At 51.3% G+C, this 24,693-nt stretch overlaps 1 protein-coding gene across 15 annotated transcripts in view; it reads left to right on the top strand.

Moving 5' to 3' along the window:
- Window positions 1-24,693, top strand: part of Megf11 (multiple EGF like domains 11) — a 338,852-nt gene that overhangs the window by 99,175 nt on the left and 214,984 nt on the right. For all 15 annotated transcript variants that reach the window (XM_074066252.1, XM_074066260.1, XM_074066262.1 and 12 more), the window contains exons 2-3: window positions 20,181-20,284; window positions 24,395-24,496. In XM_074066252.1, the coding sequence (XP_073922353.1) occupies window positions 20,187-20,284; window positions 24,395-24,496 (200 nt within the window). In that variant the 5' untranslated portion in view covers window positions 20,181-20,186. The remainder of the gene's footprint in view (window positions 1-20,180; window positions 20,285-24,394; window positions 24,497-24,693) is intronic.

Genomic DNA, 24,693 nt, shown 5'->3' with positions numbered 1-24,693 from the left:
AGTCCTGGGTCTCTGCCCCAGGTCGCCATTTTTCTCCGGCCCCATAGACAGGAGGGGTGGGCTTACTGCAGCTAATGTCACCCAAGTTGGAGGGACCCCATCACAAGCTCTGTGACTCCTCAAAGAGTATTAGTTATTCTCCAAGGAAGTAAGTCTTCATTCTGTGTGGCCTCCTTTCGCTGGTAATTAACATGACATGTCATTAACACTCAGGGAACATGGTATGATCAAAGATAGTGTAATTCGTAGCAAGATTCTGAGGAATAGCACAATATTTGTTAATGATGTTATTGATTCTTAGGGTCTGGAAGGCCCTAATTATTCTCCATCTGAGTGAACCCCAACATGCCTGCCAGGCTGGCTTTGAACTGCTGTCTCCCGGTGGCCCAGCCCCCTGCTCCGGGGCTGGAGGGACTTCAGCTTGTAAAGTGATGAGAGGAACTGCCTCTCCCTGGGCCACATGAAAGCCAAGCAACCAGGATGCGGGGGCCGCCTATCCCAGGCTCCCCCCAGCCCGACTGAGCTGAGAGTAAGTGCAGCATCGAGCTTTAATTAGCCAGATGCTGTTAATTGACTTCTTGGAGCTCCAGCAGGGATGGGCCTTGGAGGCCCAAGGCCACTCTGCTTCTGATGAGTGCAGGGCTGGGCGGTGCCCATGAAGCCTTCGAGTGTCCTGGGTGCTTCCCCTCCCCGCCACCGGGTGTAAGCTGCTGGGTGGGATGGTGGCATCATGGCAAAATGATGCTTGTTTCTCCATCAGCTCTGTTTATGAGTGGGCTACTCTGCTCCCTTGTTGTTGAATCCCATAATTAACCTTTGTAATTGTGTGACTGTCTGTCTCCCACTCGTTGGCTCATCTGAACCTCACTGGGCTGCACTCTGAGTGATGCTGAGGGGGAGGAGCAGAGAGAGTCTACCCAGCTCAGGAAGGTGGTTTGTGTGTGGGGGGGTGCAGGATTGGAAAGACAGGCTTTGCCTCAAGAGCCATGGACAGGAGCCATGGATGCCAGCCACCACGATCATTGAAAGGAGTCTGCCCCACCCGGGCTGGATGATTGTGAACCTCAACTCATTCTACTCTCCTGACAATCCCTTGAGGTAGTGCTGTTAAGACCCCCACTTTAGGCTGGGCATTGTGGGAGGTAGAGGTCCGGAGAATAGAAGTTCAAAGCCAGTCAGGCAAACAGACCACATCTCAGCCAATAAAAGCTGGCACGCTGGCACGGTGGCACGCTGTCATCCCAGCTATTTGGGAGGCATAGGTAGGAAGGTTTTGGTCCAAGCTGGCTCAGATAAAAATGGGAGACCCTATTAAAAAAATAACTAAAGCAAAATGGGCTGGGGTAGGGGAGTGGCTCAAATGCTAGAGTGCCTGCCTAGCCTGTGCAAGGCCCTGAGTTCAACCCTCAGTACCGCCTCCCTGGGAGGAAAGGTTGCTCTGTGGTCCACAGACCCTTGACTCCATGCAGCCCCAGCGCCTGTCCTTCTCTTGTCTTGTCTTTTCAGTATTGCCTCTCTCTGAAGGGTGAGCAGATGTGACCAAGGTCCTCCCACTCCTCTATGGCAGAGCCATGTCCAGGAGTCAGCTGCTAGTCCTGTGTCCTGGGGGAGTGAAGGGGAGGAAAAGATGGCTCCCGCCTCAAGCAGCTTTTACTCCAACCGGGGATAACTGTCCCCACTCTCAATCTTACCTGTCAACAGCTAGGACAGGACACCTGTGGAGAAACTGCCCAGGCTGCTACAGGGGTTGGCCTGTGGGGGTGGGGATATGCAGTGACTGAAGGTATGCCAGGCCCAGCCCCTAGGGTGTGGGGTCAGCTGGTGTGGTCTGAGATTTGGCCCCAGAGGGACATGGCACTCCAGGCCTGTTGAGGCAAACTCCCCACTCCTGCCCCAACCTACCCCCTCTGACTCCTTCTCTCTGTATGTCAGGGAGATTGCTTACTTTCCTGTTTCTTTTTTTTTTTTTTTCTTTTGCATTCTGGGGCCACTGCAAAGGAGTCTGGGAAGGGTACTGGCTAGAGGATAGGGCAGATAAGCTGAGACCCGAAGATTTCCACAGGAATAATTTCACATAGATGGAATCATGTCATACTTGATTTTGGCTCAAGTTTTTCAAGGTTTTCCCTTAGCTTGCTTCTCTCCGTTTCCTGCTTCTGTGCACCTCACCCTCTCAGGGGATCCTGTTGACATCTTTCCGTACCTATAGCCATATGCGCTTCTCTCTCCTACACATATACACATATACACGTATACATGTATACACGTATACACACATACACACATACATACATACATACACACATACACATATACACATATACACACATACACATATACACATATACACACATACACATATACACATATACACATACACACATACACATATACACATCATATACACATATACACATATACACGTATACACGTATACACATATACACATATACACATATACACACCCATAGGCACTTGTTTGCTTCATGAAAACAGGGCTGAGCTCTACAGTTGTCTCCATATCCAAGAAGCATCAGTCCACCATTACCATAGAGACCAAGTCCGAGACTGCCCAGCCGCTTGCATCACCTGGTATAGCGTTTGCACGGAACCTGTGCACCTCCTGTGCACTGTGAATGATCTCCAGGCTACCTATGCTACCTAATACAGTGTGCGTGCTACGTAAGTGCCATCCTGTATTGTTCAGGGAACTAAGACAAGAAAAAGGTCCGGGCGCAGGTGGCTCACGCCTGTAATCCTAGCTACTCAGGAGGTAGAGATCAGGAGGAATAGTGGTTCAAAGCCAACTTGGGCAAATAGTTCGAGAGACCCTATTTTGAAAAACACATCACCAGAAAGGGCTGGCGGAGTGGCTCAAGGTGTGGGCCCTGAGTTCAAGTACCAGTACTGCAAAAAAAAAAAAAAGTCTGTGTCTGTTCAGTACAGGTGCATTTGTTCTCTGAAATGTGTCAGCCCACTGTTGGGTCTGATAACCTAAGGCAGATGAGTGAGTATCCCATCCCCCATGGAGATATCATTTCTACATCCTGAGGAGATGGAGGCCTGCATTCCTGCGTCCTAAAGGAGAGATACAGGTCTGCCACAGGGCTGATGAGCAAAATGCTCTCGATTGTTCCCTTCCCCCAATAAAGGTGCTGACCAAACCAGTTCACCTGAGAAAGCCCTTGAAATACAAGGCCAATGAGAAAACTCCCCAACCCAGAGTTAAACGTCCATAAAAACCCCAGCCTTCACCTGTGCAGCAGCTTCCCAGCTCTGCTGCAGTTCCCTAACTGTAGCCTTTCCTTTCTCTCTGATAAATCCCAGTTTATATACCGGCTTTGCCTCATCATTCAGCTGCCTCACGAGCCAGTTCTCCGGCCTGTGAAGGCAAGGACCCTCGACACCAGCATGCAATACCACCAAATAGCTCATGGATGTCTATGATTTAAAAAAAAAATTCCCATTAGTGAGTATTCGATATTTTCCATTAAAATTAAAATGATTTTTTGAAAACACAACTGAAAACAAAAACGTCTCTTGTTTAAAACCTTTCAGTGGCTGCCTGTTGAGGACCCAGTCCTGGCTCATGAGATGCGTTATGTCCTGGGGTCTGCCTCTATCCCCTTCCTCAGATGGCCCCGTTCACCTCCAGGCCTCCACACCCTCTGCCTGGAGCACTCCTTCCTTACCTGGCTGACTTCTCTATGCTCTTCCCCTGGCCAACCTGCTGGCCTCCCCTCCCAGCTCCCCTAGCAGTGGCCTTGGAGTCCAGATCTTCTTGAAGATGCTACAACTTCCTTGCCACATGGTAATCTCTGTCCCTTTGGAGTGTGGCGTGCTATATAATGTGTCCAGGGCTTGCCTAATACCTAGCACTTAGCAGCTTCTTCTGTGTGGAGTGAATTGTTAAGCAAAGGGCAGGCTGTAGTTCCTGGAAAGAGCCTGACAAGGATCCTGGGCTAGGCCACCATGAAATTTAGGACCAGGGATCAGGGCAGAAGCCTGATAAGGACTGGTCTCCACCAAAGGTAGGGGTTTGGGGAAGACAAAGTCAGGCTAGAGTCTGAGGTCTGGGTCTTCATGGCAGTTGAAGAGACTCAGGGCCACCACCCAGGTCAGGAAAAGTGTGTATGTGATGACTGCCTCGGAAAAAAATGGCTCCGGCAGTGGGCTTGAGTGCTCAGGAAGGGGCGGGCGTTATGGGAACTCTAGGCAGTGGTTAGAGGAAAGCAGAGGCAATGAGCAAGAAGGTGAGGTGTGGAGGACTCCCTCAGGAAGATGCTCACCTTGGAAACAGCACAGGGTCAGGTGCTGAGGACCCTGCTTGCTCCCTGGACTGATACCAGCCACGGGTGCTGGGTCAGCAGACGGGCACACGCTGGGCAACAGCTTGGCTCTGGTAGGACATCCTAGCTGGGGCTAGCCGGTTCCTCTCAGGCACTGAGACCACTGTGTGAGCAGGGAGCCGAGGCCATGTGCAGTAGGACGAGTGCCAGCCCAGGTCGTATGGGAAATTAAAAAACGAACTGGTCTAGATTGTCCCATCCAAATGGTGACCTTTGGATTATCTTGTGGGGACAGAGCAAGAAGACAGTAGGGGGACTGTTAGACTTCAGTAGGAATTAAAAGTCATTTGCCCATGAAGGAGAGGCAAGTCATGGCTTTTAGAGCAGCCTTCCTGCTGAGGTGATCAGGGTAATTCCCCAAACACACAGCACTTTGCATACATTTCAAAGCACTTCCACTTGCAGCATTATCTTTTTGATCTTTATAACCACCCTAGAGGTAGACCGGAGTGGGAATTATCACCCTCACTTTGTAGAACAGACACTGAAGGATCAGAGCAGTTATAGAAACTTTCTGAAATTGCTCAGCAAGTTTAAAAATAGAAGGGGGGTTACGAGACACCACCTGGGGTTTTGTCAGTGGCTATGAAGGGTATGACGCAGCCGAGGACACAGCAGTCCCAACAGTAGTCACTGCTTGTTTTCTGGTGATGGCGGCTGTATTTGGTGAGTTCTTACAACGGTCCAGATACAATGTGTAATTAATCTCATTTGATTTTCACAATGCACACCTTTGCCATCTGCATCTGCAGGTGAGGAAACAGCTTCTGCGAGACACAGTCATCTGTGTCAAGTCACTCAGCTGGTAATTAGCAGAGCTGGCTCTCCTCAGACCAGCCCTGACCTCCACACCAGGCCCAGGCCCAGCCCCAGCCTCCTGTACAGGGCCTCCCCAGGATCCAGCAAGGTGCCTGTGCTTCTCCCCAGCTGACAGGTAGACACTGAGGCCGGGTCACGTCAGGGGACCTGTCCCAGAGTCACACTCCTGAGGGAGCCTTGCTGGCACCTGCGCCTTCTGGCACATTCTACAGCCCTTCATAGCTACAGCATTGCCACAGGCCATGCTAGGTGGGCAAGGTGTGCAGATGAGGACAGTACCCACGCGTTGGGGGTAGTTGGCACCTGCCCCTCCCTCCATATAGTGGACACTTTGCAGACCAATGCGTCCAGTCGAGCACTGGCGACAGTTAATTATTAACGTCCGAGCTGTTGGCAGCTCCTCATTTTGTCATGTCACAGGGAAGACTTATGGCCACTTGGAAAGTGGCTTTGAAGTGAGACAGAACTCAATATTGAGGTTTTTTTTTTTTTTTGCCTCCTTTTCCCTTTAGGATTTTAGGGCCTATGAGATCAGCCCCTCCCCCCATTGGCGTATTTCTAATGAGTACTTAGCAGGGCTCAGTTTTCCTAGGAGGGAGGGCCCCATGTTCACCTAGTGACACTCTTAGACGTGGGTCTGCTCTTGCTCTGGCCTCTGCTCTGCGCTGTGCTCCTCACCCACGCTGCCTTCTGCTGGGTGGAGGGCATTCCCACTGTAGCAGTGTGCTTTCCTTTTCACTCAGGCCCTGCTGGTCTCTTGGATATGGCAGGTGACTTCACTAAGGGCTTAGCAAACCCTTGTTTCTGCCACCTAGTGACAGTTCAACAGGCCGGGTAGCCCTGAGGCAGGGTTTGGTAGGAAGGGGTACCTGGGCAAGTGCTTGTACTCAAAGGTGAAGAGGGAGAAAGAGACAGAAAGGCCAAGGTCATTCCCTTGATGGACTGTCATCTCCATGCTCCTTGTGTGGTTCCCAGCCTGACTGCTCAGTACAGTCACCTGGGAACCATGCTGTACCTGCAGAAATGGCCTCTGGTTGATCTGGGAGGAGGTCACCAGTGTCAGAGGTTCCATGGCTGAGTGTGTGTGCATGCGTGCGTGTGTGTGTGCGTGTGTGTGTTGGGAGGGGAGCTGCGTCCTCTGCAGAAATGTCCCTCCTGTCCCCTTCAGGGAGCCTCAGCCCTGCCCTGAGCCCTGAGCAGCCTGGGTTTCTGCCTTTGTAGTGCTCCGGGACCAGAGCAGGTGCTGGAGGAAAAGCTGAGGTGCCACTTGCCATCACTGTCCCTGTGTTTCCTGGTCTCTACTTTGCCCCTGAAACCCCTTGCCCTCAAAGTCCACCACAGCATCCTCATCTGGAGCAGGTTCTTTTGGGGTCTAAGCAGACAGGGAGTACGGTTGTGCTCGTGAGCAGCTCTCCCTGGAGGGATTGTCTACAGAAGGGCTGAGGCCTAGGCAGAGACAGCTGGGACATGGTGTCTGAGGGCCAGGACAGATATCACAGAAAGCTTGCCTGTGACATCTGACTCTGCCTTGGCTTTCATTGTCACCTCTGCACATCTTTGGAGGAGGAAAATAAATAGCTGCAGGACAAGGGGAGAGCTTGGCAGCCTGGCAGCCCTTTTGTGTGCCAGAGGAGGGAAGGGCCCAGTGAGCCAGGACGTGTAAAAGGCCAAGAGAGGTGGGAGACTAGGCGGTGGGTAGATTCGGTGTGCCAGACTCCAGTGTGCCCTGGGGCCCTCACCATCTGCCTGTCCCTAGTCTGTTTCCGCATTGCCCACCCAAAGAAGGCGCTGCTTAGGGGCCTACCTTTTTTCTGTAGGAAGTGGGAGGAAGTAGATTTGGGGGTCCAAAGATGAGGATTTGAGGCCAGATCCTCAGCTGTGTGACCTCTGGCAGGTCTCTTTCCTTCTCAGCTTCAGTTCTCTTGTGCAAAAATATGTATCTGTGAATATAGTCACTGGCTGGTTGTCAAACGTGCCTGGACAACCGGTGCTGTAGCAGGTGGGAGAGTGCCAGGAGGGCCCTCCCCCTCCTGTGCCCCTGCTGCTGGAACTCTCTGAAACTGTGTAAAGTACCCGGAACCTTTGCTGGTCCAAACATGGCTCTCAAATGGCAGGACTGTCAATCACCCTCCTTTTACAAATAAGAAAACTGAGGCCCAGGGAAGCTGCCAGGAGTCTTCCTAGAGCCCCATGGCTGGTGGGTCCTTCTGGAAAACACAAACTCAGGCCTTCAAGCCCATGTCTCTCCTGAGGCAAGTCCATGCATTTGATTGTAGCTTCTGCTTCTGGAAAGTAGCCCAGAGAGGTTCAGTGATTCATTCAGGATCACACAGCTGATTTTTAGCAGAGCTGGACCCTGGATGGAGAGACCTTATTCTCGGCTTTTCTGCCTCTGGTCTGTTTCTCCTGACCTTTGGCTGGGTGTTCAGCTCAGGCCATCTTTGGAGGCCACAAACAGCCTCCTCAGCAGATTCTGTCACTTCGCAGGTCCTCCCTGCACAGCTGTGCCAGGCTGGCAGTCTTACTCCCTCGCTCCTCTTCCCACATTTGTACGCCAACACACAGACACACACACACACACACACACACACACACACACACACACACACACACACACACACACACACACCCCCTCTACCATTTGGCTTTGGTGATTGCTCCACAGTGGGTGAAATTGGCTTGAAATAAATGTCTCCTCTGCCTTCCCTCGGGCGATTTTATCCTCGTCTCCACTTTGTGGAGTGATCCAGAGGCTGGCAGCGTCTGCTCTGTCTAGATACGTTCTGTTTGATGCAGATACATTGCCACAGCTACTGCTGAGCCAGATGCATCTGGAGAGCCATACCGCAGTGGCTGCAGAATTCCACAGCTTGCCTGGGGACCCAGCCCTGCATCTTGGGCCTCTGTGAACAGAGTTTTAGGTTAAGGAGGACTAGAAGGGTTCTTGCCTTTAAGGTGTCAGAGTATTTTCTGGCTGGCCCTAGGATGGAGTCACTCCTGGGGCAAAAATGCCTGCTTTGCCTTGTAGGGGAATTGGCCCCTTATGTAATGAAATAAACCCCGCATCTTCGACAGTAGGACAGGGACCAGGGATCATGGCTGTGTTATTGAACCCCAGGCTCCCTTTCTGGTCCCCTTGAGGGTGGGAGTGAGGGGGGCTCACCTGCCCTGCCTCTGTCTGATTCTCCAGAGCACAGCTGAGGCAGGGCTGGTACACTGAAAGAAGGTCCTTAGGCCAAGGGATGACATGAGGGAAGCGCACAGAGGACAGAGTGAAATATGGCAGTCTGGTCCAGGAGATCTGGTGTCCTCTTGGCTGTGCTCGGGAAGTCACTCTGTCCAGTTCCTGCAGAGTAGGCACCAGCCAGAGGTCAGCGCCTTAGGGGCCTCTTCCTTGGCCAGGTTTGGGAGCACATTCAGCCCTACCTCCTGAGATTGCAGAGAGGCTGAGTGGGATGACCATGTGCAGGGGCTGCAGCGGTAGTGCCCGGCACACATTTGAGCGCCACCTTTCCGCCCTGACTTCTAGCTGGCTGTGCTCATCCAGGCCCAAACCCGGCTCTCACAGGCCAGCCTGTGAGGGCTCCTACCTGCCCCACTCCCTACCTCTCCCCTTCCCTGTTTCTTCTCTTCTCTCTCTTGGCACAGCCATGGGTACATGTGTCAGAGGCCTACTGGGTTTAGCAAGCGCTGGCCTGCCTCCCATTCCTCCCACCCCATTGAGTTCCCGTATGTGTTCATGGCAAATATAGAAATTTGTGGGCACACCACAGAATTAGAAGATTGGGGAAGCAAGGTTTAGACTTGACACACGCTCCCCCTTTTTTACCTACTGGTGAGCCAGCATTTTAAGGCAGGCCCGGCCTTCCCGGGAAAGCTGGTGCTGTTGTGTGGATTCTGCCTTGAGGAATGGTGGTTCAAATCTTGGAATTTCCCACAGAGTTGGGGAGTTGGAAGTTAAGCAGAAGAGACCTTCCTGTGGTTCTTCCACAGCCTGTCACTAAAACCTTTTTGCATGTGGGCCCCTTTCCTTCCCTGCTGGGGTAAGAGGATTGTGATGAATGGGATTGACTCCCTGTGGATTTTCTGAGATTTCCTGTGATTTCAGGATCAACATTCCTGAAGGCCTTGAGGGTATGAGGGAGCAAAACACAGCTGAATAAGTGATCATCACAGAAGCCAGCCCTGAAGCTGCTTCTCAAGAGAGGAAAAGAACAGCTGTCACTGGCTTTGGGGTGGTGGCACACCCCTGAGACCTAAGCCTGACTGGCCCATTAGGTGTGGCCAGCAGCTCTGGCCACCTTTCAGTTAATTGAAGGTTCCAGTTAACTGAGGTCAGGCTCAGGATGGCCTGCGCTCTGCTGGGCCTGACTAGTGACATGGTTCAAGCCCTCTCGACCTCTTCCTCATAACCTGCCATGCTTCTCACAGAACTAAATGCCCGTGTCGGCATTGTTCCACGGAACCCTCAGAAGGAGCTACCCTGACACGTTAAGCTTTTTGATTTAGCACATGTCGTGCATATATGCCCCAGACAAAACAGAATTGATTTATAATTCTCCTAATGGAAGCACGGGCTTTAGTTGCTCCAGAAATAGACCCTACCTCTGCCACCTTTGCTAATTTCCCGTTGCCTCCCCAACCCGCCTTTTTTTTTAACCCCACTGTGGTCTGAAAAATAAGATGTTTCATTTCAGACTCTTCTCATAATCCACTAAATGCCAGACGTTTCTTCTCAGACCTTTAACTTACAGCATGTTTGTTCAGTTTCCCTTCATTAATTAATGTTTTCCTGGGCCCCCATGACAGGGGCTTTGTGTAATACTCTCTTACTGTAAGCAGGTGCTTTTATCCTTAATGAACAATTTCCTGGAAAATACTGAAATAAACAACGAAGAATCAGGCCAGGAACACAATGAATCTGTGACTTGTGAGCCATTCTGCAAATTAAACCTGGGGAGAGGAGGAACGGACTGGATCTGCCACAGAACTTTTTAGTGGGTCTCTCCTTTGTAGCAGGGAGGCGCGCTAGGCTCTGGAAGGGGACTGAGCTGTTTGCTCCTTAGAAAACCAGAGTTCAGAGCAATTGTCTGATCACAAATGATTGTGGCCGAAGAGAAGGTTGCAGACGCAGCCTGGTCTGGAAACGCAGCCAGATTGGCTCCTGGTCTAGACTTGGGTCAGCAGGGCTTGGGCTGGGCCAAACTGCAAACATATTAAAATTCATCCTCAGACCCTTTCTCTCCCTTCTGGCTGACGGGCCTCACCCCAGGCTGCCAAGAAATCATTCTTTCTTGGGCCCAGGACCCTCACCACTCCTATTTGTTCAGCTTCTCACAGTCCTGCAGGTCAGGTTTATTTTCATTCCCACATTACAGATGAGGAAATGGCCTCTCACGGTTAACAAGGCTGTTAACAAGGTCACACAGTTGGTAAGAAACAGGACCCCGGAGCCCCTGGAGAGTCCAGGACTCCTTGTGGTTGATGTCCTGGTGCGAGAGCAGGGACTCAGTGAACCCTGAGGAGAGGTGACGGACGGGCCCAGCAGGGCAGGCCTGACCAGGCTGAGAGCCAGAATTCTTCAGTGTGATGCACAAAGGGCTGCAATAAATTTCTTTTAAAAATCTGAGCAGCCGATTCATTTATTATTCTGAATAGAGCTGACAAATTTGTACATTATCCATCCATTTTTCTGTGTCATAAGATCATCTTGGGTCTTTGAAATGGCATAATGTTCCTAATGACAGGATAGATAGGGCCACCGCGTGGACACATGCTCTCCGATTGCAGTGGCAGGCTCCCCCCAGCTGGGTGGCTTCAAGGCTGCAGGGGATGCTTCACAGAGTGGCCTGTGTCCTGAGGGATGCAGGTTCTGGGCTCAGGACCTCTCTCTAAACCCCTGCTCTTTGGAAAAATGCAGGGTTCTTGTTCATTCTCTGTCACCTCACACATGTACACAGCACTTTTATTTTTTAATTTTATTTATTTATTGTTTGCAGTACTGGGGTTTGAACTTGGCCCACTCCACCAGCCCTTTTTTGTGATGGGTTTTTTCTGAGATAGGGTCTCCCAAACTGTTTGCCTGGACTGGCTTCAAACCTCAATCCTCCTGATCTCTGCCTCCTTAGTTGCTAGGATTACAGGCGTGAGCCACTGGTGTCCTGCCACACAACACTTGAATGTGACCATAATGTACATTCTGTTTTGTAACCTGTGTTTTTCACGTATTAATACATCATGGTCACCTTCCCATGCCATCGATTTTGTATGTATTACCTTAGAATATCTTTGCTTTGTTGTTAGAATGATTATAGTGCTGATTGTAAGAAACAGTGACTAAAGAAAAGTGTTTGACTTAGAAAGCACAAGCCCTCCATTGCTTCCATGAGGTGACCACTAGTAATGCTCGAGTATATGGACTTCCATGTTTTCCACATGTATATGTGTACATTGAGATGGGGTCTCAAAAATACTATACCGCCTAGGCTGACCTCACCTCAAACTTCTGGACTCAAGCCATTTCTGTGCCTCAAGCTTCTGAGTGCTGGGACTACAGGCATGTACAACCATGCCTGACTCACATCAGTCTTTTTAATGCTTGTGAAAGATTCTGTTACATAGACCTGCTGGAATTCATTTAACAAGGTTCCCCACTGGTGGATATTTAGGTCATTTTAGGACTACAGCACCTATCTCTTTTTTCAGAGGTGACACTGTGTTCTTCAACCTGTCTTTGGTCCTGGTCTGTTTTTAAAACTGAGATGGCAGAGGAGGAATGCTGGCTAAAGCTGTGCATTGAACATCTTGGTCTGTATTACAAGCGGTCCCCAGAGCATACTGAGGCATGTCCCCCTACTGCTGCACAGCTTTGGGACACTGTGACTTCAGATGACCTTAAACTGGATCTGGAAGTTTCCTAAGGGAAGTGTGGAGATAATCCCCTTTCTGATGCCTGTGTGGGTGGGCTGTTCAGCTCCTGGCTGGGGATAGGTGGCCCTAGATGTGGTGAGCAGAGCCGGTCCTAGTGTGGAGTGGAGCACGAGGTGAGAGGCCAGTCCTCAAGGGTGCTGAGCAGTGGACAGAGAGGTGCGGCAGAGCTAAGGTCCAAGCCATCACCGTCCCCTTTTTTGGGTCACACAGCAAAGTAGTGACTTATGGGGCAGTGGAGAAGAATGGGACCTGTGGGAAGCTGAGCTGGAATTCTGGAGGGCAGATCCAAGGGAAAGGGGAGTGGGGTGCTCTGAGCCCTGACTGAATGGGGCTGGAAGGCTGCATAGTTGGTGACAGGCCTCCCCCTTCAGGCGATGCAGCCAAGGTCCTGAGTGAATTGAGAGGCAGCTGGAATGGAGCGGGGTAGACTCCACGTGTAGGTATGTAGGGTAGGTACATTTAGCATCGATCCCTACAAAAGGCTCTGATTTCCCAGCGCACTTGCCTGAGGCTTCCTGCTGGGGAAAGGCCTTGGTGCTTTGAGTTAACCCCATCCTATGTCCACTGCCGTCTCATGGCTGTTCCCACACATCTGCAGCAGATGTTTGGGGGTCTGGGGCAGTGCTCCGCTGAGCCACTTCCGTGTCACAGTGACTGACACTGTGGTGGGTGGGTGGATGGAAGCCGAGATCACCTTGACACTGTGCACAGGACTGACCTGGAGTCATTGTGTGTGCACAGCCAGGCCTGGACTCTCCAGCAAGGGATTCTCCCATCAATATTTTCCTTTTTATTCTCAGCTCCTTAGAAACTCTGGATGTAAGAATTACAGAGGTGGGTGGGGATGTGGGTCGGGAGAAAACTTACATTTCATTGAGCACCTTCTCTGTGCCAGACCCTAGGCCAGGTGCCTCCCCCCACCTTGTTTAACCTCCCACAGCCCTGTGCAGTCGAGCTCCCCTAACATGGGAGATGGGAAAACGCAGCTGCAGAGCAGGTCAATGGTTTTATCTGGGTTATGCAGCCCAGAAGGTGGAATGAAGATTTGAACCCAGCACAGGCTGACTCTACTCTCCCTTCACTTGAGCTGCAGCCAACTGCCCTGTGTCCTTGAGGAGGTTGTCTCCTTTCTGGGGGACACTTTCCTGTCCTGGGGGATGAGGCATTGGAAAGTTGGTGTTGCTGGGTTTCTCCCAGACCAGTCCTGACACTGATGGCTTGCTGTCTGCCATCATGCTGAGCTCTGGGAGACGCCTGAACTCCTGGTGATGGGTGAGTCCTGCAGTGCCCTCTTCCCATCTGGCACCTTGTGGCCTGAGAACTGCCTTCTCCACCTGGGAAGGAGTGGGGACTGATCCCCGTGGAGCTGTGCGGCCCTGGGGCTGGACTGTAGTTGAAGTTTTATAGAGAGAGCCAGGATTAATGCCAGGACATGAGGGACACCCCCCCGCCCCGACTGTGGACACCATAGTTCTGGGGAATGGGAGAGGAGCTGGCCTCCGGTGAGCAGGTGGGCTGGGGAGGTCCAGGCGGGCCTCCTGGTTGGCCAGTCCGTGGAGTGTGCCCTGATTTGCAAAGAAATAGAAAGATGGAGATAATTGCCTTGAGAGAAATGGAATGGTCTAGAACACAGATAAGTTTTCTCCCTTTATCTTCTGCAGGGCTGGAGGCTGGGGAAGCAGATGTTGCCTGCCTGGGAATGGGGTGGGTACAGCCCAGAGGCAGAGGCTACGTCACAGGAGGATGCTGGCACTTTATTAGTTTTGTGACTTCTCCCCTCACCCGAGGGGCATGCTATCATTTCTCTCCAGCCCAGCTGATGTCAGGGCTACTTGCTCTTGGCAGGGCAGAAGGGTGAAGGAGACAGGACAGTCTTGGGATCTTGATTAATGGTCACTGCAGACCTTCCTAGTACCATTTTCAGGATTTGCAGCCCGAGGCTTTCTGGCCAAGGGGAGCAGAATTTATCAGAGAGGCAGAGCCCAGCTCAGGAGGTGACTACAACCCCCATATGATTTATCCCATGGGGCGGCACCTGGCAGGCCTCCATGTTGGCCTTGGGACTTTCTGCCGTGCTCCTGCAGGCTGTGAGCACTGTTTTGCAGACTAAGAGCCATGGAGTTATTTTTTGAAGTTTTTTTTTTCCTTAAAGTACAGGGATATTAGAAAGTGTTCAACATAAACCCCAGCCCCTGGTGGGCCTGCCAGAGGACAGGTGGCTCCATCAAGCCCTCGTCACTGTGGGGGCCTTCTTAGCTCCTCTTTTCATCTGGTACTAATCAGACCCCAGCGAGGCCAAAAGACAGTGGCGCATGGGGACTGGGAGCCAGCTGAGAGCAGTGGGCAGAGAGAGGGAGAGGGAGAAGAAGGTTAGTGGACTGGGTGCTAACCCTGGCATTGACTGCATTGTGTGCAAACTTGGCTTTTCTGTTTATTCAGAAAAAAGTAGCGTGTTTGTGTTCTATAAATAAAAGATAGAAATCTCTCTCTCCACCCACGTGCCTGATCCGCTGGAGTTTTGGGCTTGCTTCTGCTGCTTCCTGAGGCTGAAAGTGCCCTTTCATGAGGCACTTGGAACACCAGTCTATCCCTGTCTGTAGCCCGAGCTATGGACTGGGCTTCAATGCCTGCCTTGTGCAAGCTCCTGGAGCAGACATGTGGATTCTGATGGGATGGCCAGGCAGACCTCTGAATCGTGCTCAGGGTGTCACAGGTGCCTGCTGTCTCTGATGCCAACAGATTGGAGTCCCTGTGGTGCGGTGTTAGCATTGGCCCCGAGTGACCCTGTCGTGTGATCTGTTATTGGGCTGGGTCTTGGGTGTCTTCTTCTGGCAGGTGGGACGCAAGCAATGTGGCTGACCCTACAGCTTGGGATGAATGGGAGGAGGAGAAGGTTGGCTGGAGAGTCAGAAATAAGTTGATTAAGAAGGTCTGAGTTCCCTCTAAGTGCAGGCAGTGCTCTGAATGCTGTGAACACAGCAGTGAACACAATTGCTTGTCCCTGTGAGTGAGATGTGTGTTCTCGTGGTGTGGTGTAAAGGGACAGAAACGATGTGTAGGTTCTAAGCCTGAGGGATGAACTGAGGTCATATTAGGTGCTAACTATAGGTGAAGAGCAGTTTCCAAAGTAGTGACGCCACTAGTGACCACGAAAGCATGGAACCACACGGACATGTTGTCCCTCTCCTAGCCACCGCCCACGACAGGCGTCACCTCCCCCACTCACCTGTTTCTCAGCATGCCTTCTAAGCAGCCATTACAATGGGTTCCCTTTGTTGTGGGAGATAAAACCTCTCAGGGCCACAAAATAGTGTCTGACTGCCACCACACCTGCCACTATTGCAGGTTTGTGGAGCAGGAAGGACTCGATGAAGAAGACAGGGATGCACAGAGAGCCAGTGCCAGAGACTTGAACCAGACTCCAGGGTCCAGGAATCCAACATCATCAGGAGGGAGTAATAAAAGTGAAGCAGGTGGGGTAGGAGTTTTGCACAGATGGACCATCAGTTCGTAACATCTGTTTGTTTGTCTGTCCTTTGCCCCAGTTTATGCGTTGGCTAAGGTGAGCAGCTGGTGCCTGACCAGCTTGGAACGATGTGCACGTTCTAAGAACTGCACTGTGTGCTACCACCAGTGAGTCAGGCTGGACTCCACAGGTGCTGGCACTGGTGCTGGTGGGGCCTCAGGTAGAAAGAAGCCAGGGGCCTCCCTAGGATGCCACCATCTCAAGGGTCTGTTCAGCTCACAGGGCCCACCAAGGCCAGAGCAGAAGTCCCGGCTAGGAGGAGGAATCCCTTGCTATGACGTTGGTGTCTTTTAAGATACCTGGTGGCAGGCATAGAAGGCCCTCAAGTGTTAGAATAAACCAGTGAGTACAAATGCTAAGGACACAGATTGACATAGACCAGGCTTTCCTTCATATTTGACCTTGAGGGAGAGAAGCAGAGTTTTCCAAATGGGGAGCAAGAAGAGCTCTGCTCATCAAGCTGTGTCTCTAGAGCGAATCCCATGGGAACTACTGATGAAACAAAGGAAAACACGTCTCTCCTTCCAGCCCCTCAGAGCCTGGATGCTTAGATGTACTGTGAATATTGGAGATGAAGCCTAGCATGCATCATTTCCTGAATTTATTCACTCATGGAAATGCTTAGAGATTCCCACCAGTATCTCATGGGACTAGCGTTCCATAGAAGCCAAACGTGGTGGTGCACATCTGTAATCCCAGATACTTGGGAAGGGGAGGTAGGAGGATTGTGGTCCAAGGCTAGCTCAGGCAAAAAGTGTGAGACCCTACCTGAAAAATAACTAAAGGAGTGGGGGTGTGGCTCAAATCATAGAGCACTTGCCTAGCGAGCAAGGAGCCCCTGAGTTCAATCCCCAGTAGTGCAAAGGCAGAGAGAGAGAGAGAGAGAGAGAGAGAGAGAGAGAGAGAGAGAAAGGAGAGAGAGGAGAGAGAGAGTTTTCTCTGGTGCAAGTGCTCTGCTGCCTGGTCCTTCCACATCATCTGCTCACTCCTGCCTCCACACGCTTGCTTATGCTGCACCTGCCCCTCCATCCATATTCTGCTATCCTGAGTCCCACTCACTCCACAGTCTGTCACGGCCCCTGTGGAACTTGTAATCACTTGCTGCTTTGGGTCTTCTCCATGACATGTCATTTCTCTGTGTCCTCCACAGCACACCATACCCAGGCAGGGTGCTCCAGGAGCACGCCTCTCATGGATTCAGGCTGCTGCAGGTGTGTAGACTGACTCTGCCCTGCCGACAGGTGTGACAAGTGTGAAACCTCCTGGCCACCTCTTCTCCCTTTCATCCATGCATCCAATCAGGAAAGTTGTTCTCTGCCTCTGCAACTCTGCTCCTGTCCTCTGCAAGGAGCTGGGACAAGAGGGACAGCAACCAGTGGGCTTATTTACATGCTATCTTCCTCTGAAATGATCCAGGGGGCATTTTCTTATTTAATTATTAATGCCCTGAATCAGATGCTGCCTGAAATGTTAACCTCTGTCACTCCAAGTGGAGTCGGCCTAATAACCACGCGGCAGGATTGATTTTCCCTCATTCGTCTCGTAAGAATATGTCTTTGAGATCCCTCTTCCGAGAGAGCTGGGAAGTCCCATTAAAGTGACTTGGTGGGGGAAGTTTCTCCACGTGGTGACAGCTCCTTTCTGGCTGTTCTTCTCTCCTCTGGAGTGAAATATCTGAGACAAGCTGAAATCGTTTTTCTAAGATCAGTTTCTGGAAGGGCAGCCAAGAGCTCGACCCCTCCTCAGGGTGCTTACAACATGTCAAAAAGATAAAATAAACATGCTTGGAAGGTGTCAGTGTGGATGGGGGTCAGTGGCTCAGCTGAAAGCCACCTGCTACAGCTGCCTGGGACACAGCAGGCCTCCACCCGTGCCCAGCCCTTAGCCCAGCCCTGCAGTGGAGTGGAGAATATTTGGATACACAGAGTTGGGGACAGAGGGCAAGGGAAGTAGTAGTGTGAGTCAGACCTGGCGGGGGAGGGAGCAGGAGTGAGCCCAGCCTGGTGTAAGAGTGTGCTAAGGGTACATCTGCTCACTGGTTGGTTGGTTGATTGACTGCAGTGCTAGGGACAGAATAGGGCCTTGCACATGATAGGCAAGCATGCTACTACTGAACCACTCCGCAGCCCAGGATGCACCATTTAGACTGGGCCAGTTTCCAGCTGAAGGGTCTGAGGGGAGTGGTCTCTTCTACCCGTAATGCTGGACATCTGTCTCTCCCTGCCCACGTCCAGAGGTGGTTTGACTTCAGATGGGACCTTGCTGTTTGTCGAAGGCTAGAGTATGAATCCCGGTGCCCTACTCTGAAGACACTTACAGAGTAGTCAGGAGTCTGAATGCGTCCTCCCTGGCTGCAGCTTTGTGCTCCACTCCATCCATCTTCCTGTGTGTTCATCCAAACTCCCATCACCTTCTCTGTGTCCTGGTGTCCAGGGATCTCCCTCCCAGTGGGAGACAGGTGAATTGTCCTTGTCCAGACCTGACTTATTAAGAAGGGTTTTTGTGAAGAGTTAGAAGGATCTCGCAAATTATAGCAATGACCCAGGTGACCTCCTCCACCCATCACCAAGGGTCCAAAGGAGCCAGAGGACCCATCTCTTGTCCATGTGGGTCCCACTTTGGTAAGTCTGAAGTTGCCAGCCAGGGGTCCCCTGGGGAGAATGCTGGAGATAACAGGAGCTGCCTAAGTCAGAGCCAGGGCCATGCAGGGAACATAGACAAGGCTGTCCCCACAGTTGGCGCTCAGACTCCAGGGCACTGTGTCTGTGGCTCATTTCTTCATTTGATGCCTGACCAGCTTGAACCTGTCCGTGGAAAAGGTGTGCATGACCCTCCCGACTCTTCCAGCACTCTGGGCAGGCTTCTTGTAGTATGGTTGATTTTCCTAGAGGAGAGTGGAGTGACGTGATCACCGAGGTCCCTGGCAGCCTTCACACTGTGAGGACCCTGGGTGGTGTGGAGTGGCTGCTGAGGTGCCAGTGGCTTCTGGGCCAGGGTAGGCCAGGGCATGGGGGGCGGGCAAGAGTGACTGAGCTTCTGGGGCTGTGCAAATTGGGCAAGAACCCCAGAATTCTTCTCTTTCCTAAGGAATTGTAGGATGCATTTGATCTGCATTTAACTCTCATTAATCATGAATTTGGCCCCCCATGGGTATAGAGAATTGTGACAATTTGTTTATCCTTTGAAGGAAGCTGCTTAGAAGACTTTAACAAGGAAATTACCGGAGTGGAGAGGAGGTTAAACGCATGCAGTGTAGCTGGACTGTGTGCACACGTAGGGGGTGCAAAAATACAGGTCATTTTTATCTGTCCCTCAAGGACGATGTCATTCCTCATCTGGAAGTGTCAGATCCTCAACCACTACAAGCTGGGGACCCCTTTCCAATGTCAGAATATTTCTGTAACACCCCTGCTCCTCAGTTATTATAAGTGGCATTTTTTAGTGTCACTGGTTGAGAGGAAAAGCTGCTCTGCATTCAGTAAAGCTTTTAAACAAACCACGATAGTATCTGTGGACACATGAAAAATAGTGCTATCTCTGTGAGTTGTGACGTGCCTTCAGTTTACAGATGGCACTGGGACCCAATGGCTTCCAGCTCCTCTGCCACGCCCCTCCCACTCCCTGTGCCCAAGGTTCATAACCCACCAGGTGGGAACGCTTGGACTGGAGTCTGTTCTCTGGGGCACTAAGGCCGCAGAGTGCTAGGATAGGAAGGAACTGCAGGGGCCACCTTAGCCATCCCTGCCCTACTCTGTCCTCTTCAAGGAGCCACTGAGGGAAGAAGGGGGTCGTCGGCATCTGTGTATGCACACTGAACACCTACCACATGCTGTCACTTCAGGGGCCTATATCTAACTGGGCAAGCTATGCCTTTGAGCCCCTTACAGGCTCTGTCAACCCTCATACCACAGTGGGAATGACATGTGGTGACATTTGGTGATTGCATCACTCTGGGTGTAGTTGGTAAGTGTCCCCTAGCAGGCGAGAGAAGCAGGGTCTAGGCTTCAGGGCAGCTAGTGGCCAAAGTGCCTAGAAGGGCTTCCTCAGCTCCCTTCTCCAGGGTCATCTCAGATACCTTTCTTCTCTTCCTTCGTGGCAGGAGGGAGCGGGGAGAGGCAGTGGATGGGCAGGCTTGTCAAAGAGACAGGGGAGGTGCTGCTGTGGTAGCCAGATCCAAGCTCCTTGAGTCAAGGATAGGCCTGGAGGCCCCAGGACACCCTGAAACTGTAGCCAGATGAGCTCATGGAGATATTTTTCTGGGGAGAAGGTCTGTAGATTTCAAAGTAGTCAAAAACCGTTCAGAACTCCTGGCCTGGACTTTCAACTTTTCCCTGACTCAGGCTTCCCCCTCCGCAGTTACTCAGAACTGGTGAGCTGTTAACTGTGTTAGTCAAAGCCTAAAAGTGTAAAATAGCAAATGCTCGTTACGCCACAGCGATGGGAAACTTGGTTTGTTTAGTGGACTGCTTCACCACTCCTTTTGACAAGTCTCAGCACCAAAAAGATGCCAGACACACGCTCTGAGTAAGACACTGCCTCTGCTTTCTTCCCCACAGGTCCAGATGGCTCTTTCTGTGGTGGACCTGGTTGTCTTCACCCTCCTGCAAACTGCCCTCTCGCTGAACCCTGAGGACCCCAATGTGTGCAGCCATTGGGAGAGGTAAGATTTGTGACACAGAGCCAGCACCCTCTGGGGGCTGGCCCTGGGTTTGGCACTCTGGGGACAAAAGCAGAGTCAGGAAAGGCAGAGCTGGCTATGAAGGGCTTACAGTCCATCTGAGGACACAGCTCAGATGCTGAAGGACAGGGCCAGGCAGAATAGAGTGGAGGCAGGGTACATTAACCGAAGTCAACAGTGTGCTGTCCTTTCTCTCCCTGAGTTTGCTCTTCCCACCCATATTACAGATGAGGAAGTAGAGACCCAGAGAAGCTCAATCCCTGTCCATAGTCAGATGGGTTGCATGGAGTAAGAGACATGGTCCCAAATGTCATGCCGTGTCATGCTGTGCTGTCTGTCCTGGTCTCCTGGGATTGGCAGCAACATGGCAGCTTGGATGAGTGCCAGTGGCCACCTTATTAAGGAAGGTCCAGGGAGGGCCCTACTGCTTCTGGTCTGGTGGGGGTGGGAGGTTGCCTGGGGAAGGGTGACTGAGGCCACAGCAGAAGTGCCGGATGCATTCTGACTGCAGCACAAAGTCCTGAGGAAACAGGGTAGGTCCCTGCAGATGGTCTGACTTTGAAGTACAAGGTGAAAGTATTGATTTTGGTGAGCAGAAAGACAGTGACCAGAGACCCAATCAGGAAAAACCAAATTAAACCCTGGAATTGATTGGCCGTGCTGACCAGAACGACTCTGCCACTTAGATGCTAATAAATCAAATGAATAAAATTAAGATGAAGGCCCAAAGGGGAGGAGTGGATGGCAGAAGAGGGAAAGCAAGTTGGGCAGTCCACACACCATGCCCATGAGGGTGGGTAGCTGGCCTCATGGTCCTTATCTCGGCAGGACTGCACTCTTGGGTAGCCTGGACACTTGTGGGCCAGGAAGGTTGGCTGGAAGGCACAGGGACAGTGCCTGTGATCTCTAGTGCCGATGTTCTACATGGAGTCTTGCCAAGGTCAAGACTGAAGCAAAAGGCAGTGCTTGGGACCATGAGGGAAAAATACAGTCCTATCTAGACGACTCAGGGCATCCCAATCTGGACTTTCCTACCTGCTAGCTGTGTGCCTTTGGGGAAATCCCTGAACCACTCTGAGCCTACTTTCAGCTCTGCATATTGAAGGGAATAATTACCCATGCTGCACAGGCTTATTGAAGGATCAAGGGCACACGTGACATGAAAGTGTTCTGAGGACCGTAAAGCTCAATTACTGTCTTCTTCTGGTTATCACAGGCATTAGTACACGTCACACAAGGGTGGGGAAAGGTTTGATTCTGATTTAATGTTGCATTTTTCATAAGCTTTCCCATGATTCTGAGGTTACTCTGGCCCCTAGCTCCTCCTGGTTTTAGTGAATTTAAACCTATAGTTCCCACTGGGTCAGAGAGATATCAGGTAGAACTAGTCTCTCAGGTTTAGCCTCCAGCCTCAGATAAGACATTCTGTGGCCCGGCCAGGGTTGAGACACAGTTGTTTCCTTCGCTTCTCTGTGCTGTAGCCGGGCCTTAGAATGTTCCCTTCCTGTCTGCTCACTACTGCCTCCCCTGTGGCTCCAGCCTGGGTTCCTCTCCTCCGGTAGCCTCTCCTGGTGGCAGGGCCACAGTGAATCCATTCAAACTTAACCAAACCCTCCAACCTTCTAAACCTGCCCAACGCAAACAACTGTAGAATGAGAAATACTGGGAGTGAGCTGGGGCTCAGCTGAGGTTGCAGCCTGCATGGGAGGACAGGGAGCTGAGGTCTGAGACCCTCTGGACTGTCCTGCCCCAGGGAGGTGACCTTGCCAGTGTTGCCTATTGGCACCAGGTTCCTTCTGTTTCTTGGCTTTTCCAGTGGAGCTCCTCTGCAATTTGTATGTGAATGGATCTAGCCTGTGCCGTTCCAGAAACACACTCCGGTCCTCAGAGATTGCTTAGGGAGAATTTCCCAGCTTGATTAGCACTTCTGATGGGCTCCTTGTTAATTATACCCCTCCACCATAAAACCCAGAGTAGGGACCTCCCCTCGGTAGTAAAGCCTGGCTCTACAAGATTAATCTGGTCCCTCATTAGCATGTTGGCAAACGAGCAGTATTAAACCACCCAGCCATGAAACCAGGGCACAGACTCCAGGTCGGACACTTGGAGTTGGTACAAGACCTTGTTGCCAGACTTGTCTAGCCCAGAGCTTCCTTCAAAGTGGGGTACATCCTCGTGACACCCCTAGTCTCCTCTGATGGGATGGTGCTTTTTCCCTTGAGTGTCCACTGCCCCTGTCAGTGCCATAGAGGAGGTTGGGCCCCCAAGTGTTTACCAAAGGCAGAGTCCATTTTGTATGGTGGTTGGGGAAGATGAATCCTTCAGGGCTTAGCACAGGAAGTGAACCATGGCCTGTCGAATAGTGGTGATGGCCAGCATCTTAGACACTTACTGTGTGCCCAGTAAGCATTTTACATGTGTTATCTTATTACCTTGCTTTAGCTTCCCTCTTTCCTGCGAGGTGAATGCTATTATTGCTGTTTGTTAATATCACAATAATTACATGAATCCCTGATGTTATTTACAGGTAAGGAAACAGAAGATTATAGGAGTTAAATAACAGATCTAAGGACATGCTAGCAACCAACAGGCTTCAAACTTGGCCCCATGTTTTTGGGTTCCAGAGCCTAGGCAGTCTGGAAGTGACTCCTGCCTCCAAGTGACATACTCTGAATATGTGCCATGGGATTTCAGAGTTGAAGAGGCCTCTGAGAGTCCTGGATGGGTGTTGAGCTGCCTCAGTTTCCCTAGGGCTGAAGATGAACAAGGGTTTGGGTGGTATCTGCATAGACTAGTGCCCCTGGGGCACATCTCTGGTGTGCTTGCTGGTAGGGCACACCTAAAGCCGTCCATACATCCTCAGGGAATCAGGTAGAACTCCCCACTACCAGGTCTCTGAGCACTGTTCCTAGCCTCCTGCTGACCTTTGACCTTGCCAGCATCAGAGAGTCTGGGTGGACCCACCTGTGCCCAGCCCTGTTGCAAATGAACCAATTCAGTTTCTCCAGGCAAAGCAGACTGGCTTTTATAGCCTGGACCCGGCCATCTGGTCCAGGTTGGCTAGCCTTCTGGGGAAACACTGAATACACAGCCGATATGACAATTAACTTCTGAGCCCACAGCTGAGTGCTTCCCAGCCCACACAAGTGCATGCCATACTGCAGTCCAGGCCTCGGTGCCATCTCGTGCCAGGGCACGGGGGAGCTGCTTAGTCTGCTGCAGCTGAGCTCTGCTTTCCCAGGACTGCTACCTGCTGGTCCGGGTCCCAGCTAATAGGCAAGATAACAATTATTCTTCTACCAGAAGATCTGGGACATGTTCTCCAACTACACTAGAGGGTGAGTAGGCTAGAAGGTGGCTGAGGGAACTTGGGAAAGTCACTATGCTATTTTATGCTTAGTCACCTTGTCTGCAGCATGAGAATAACATTTCTACCTATTTTATAAGACCATCTGCAAGTTGAAAGGGATTAAAATGTTTAACATAGGACACTCAATAAATCAATATTAGCAGTTATTGATAGCTGTGTGAGCTGAACAAGCTGCCGCTCTGGGCCTCAGTTTCTTCATCTATAAAATTCAACCACACTTCATAGAGTTGCTTCAAAGATCAACTCCCATGAACAACAAAATATATTAACAAACGTGTTAATATATTATTATTATTATTTTAAAGGAGAGGTCTTGCTGTGTTGCCCAGGCTGGGCTCCAACTCTTGGGCTCCAGCACTCCTCCTGCTTCATTCTCTGAGCAGCAGGGCCCGTAGGCACAAGCCATTGTGCTGGGATAATGTAAAATAGCTTAAAATTTGTTATCTCTGCCTTCAGAACCAACTGAATAAACCTAAACCCTCCTTTACTCACTCTCTGAGTGAACTAGAACTTCAGAAAATCAGCTGAGCCAAAAATGTCAGTAAGGATGTATCCTAGGTCCAGCCTGGGTAAGGAGACAGGTGGAACCTGGCCCTGGGGCTATGGGTTGGGCAAACAGGAGTGGGGGGGGTGGGGTGGGGGTAAGGGGGTGGGGGGGTGTCCTGACCATGGGCTTGGCCTCTCTAGTGCTGATGCTGTTTCTGTTCCTGTCTGGTCCCCAGCTACGCTGTGACTGTCCAGGAGTCATATGCACACCCCTTTGATCAGATCTACTACACACGCTGCACCGATATCCTCAACTGGTTCAAGTGCACTCGGCACCGGTGAGTGCCTCCCTCGGAAGTGGGGCAGGGGAGAGGTGCTGGTGCTAGGGCTTGTGTGTCACAGGTCAGTAAGAGCTCCCTGGAGAAGATGCTGCCCTGCACTGCTCACTCTGTCTGCATGCTGACCACCTGAGGTGCTCTGCTGGCAGCTTTCTTCTGGCCAGAGGAGCTTTTGTGGGAAGGGCATGCCTCAAGTG

Source organism: Castor canadensis, chromosome 2 (genome assembly GCF_047511655.1).
Source record: "Castor canadensis chromosome 2, mCasCan1.hap1v2, whole genome shotgun sequence".
Classification (NCBI taxonomy): Eukaryota; Metazoa; Chordata; class Mammalia; order Rodentia; family Castoridae; genus Castor; species Castor canadensis.
The sequence above is the reverse complement of the archived record's forward strand: the minus strand, read 5'-3'. Positions and strand labels throughout refer to the sequence as shown.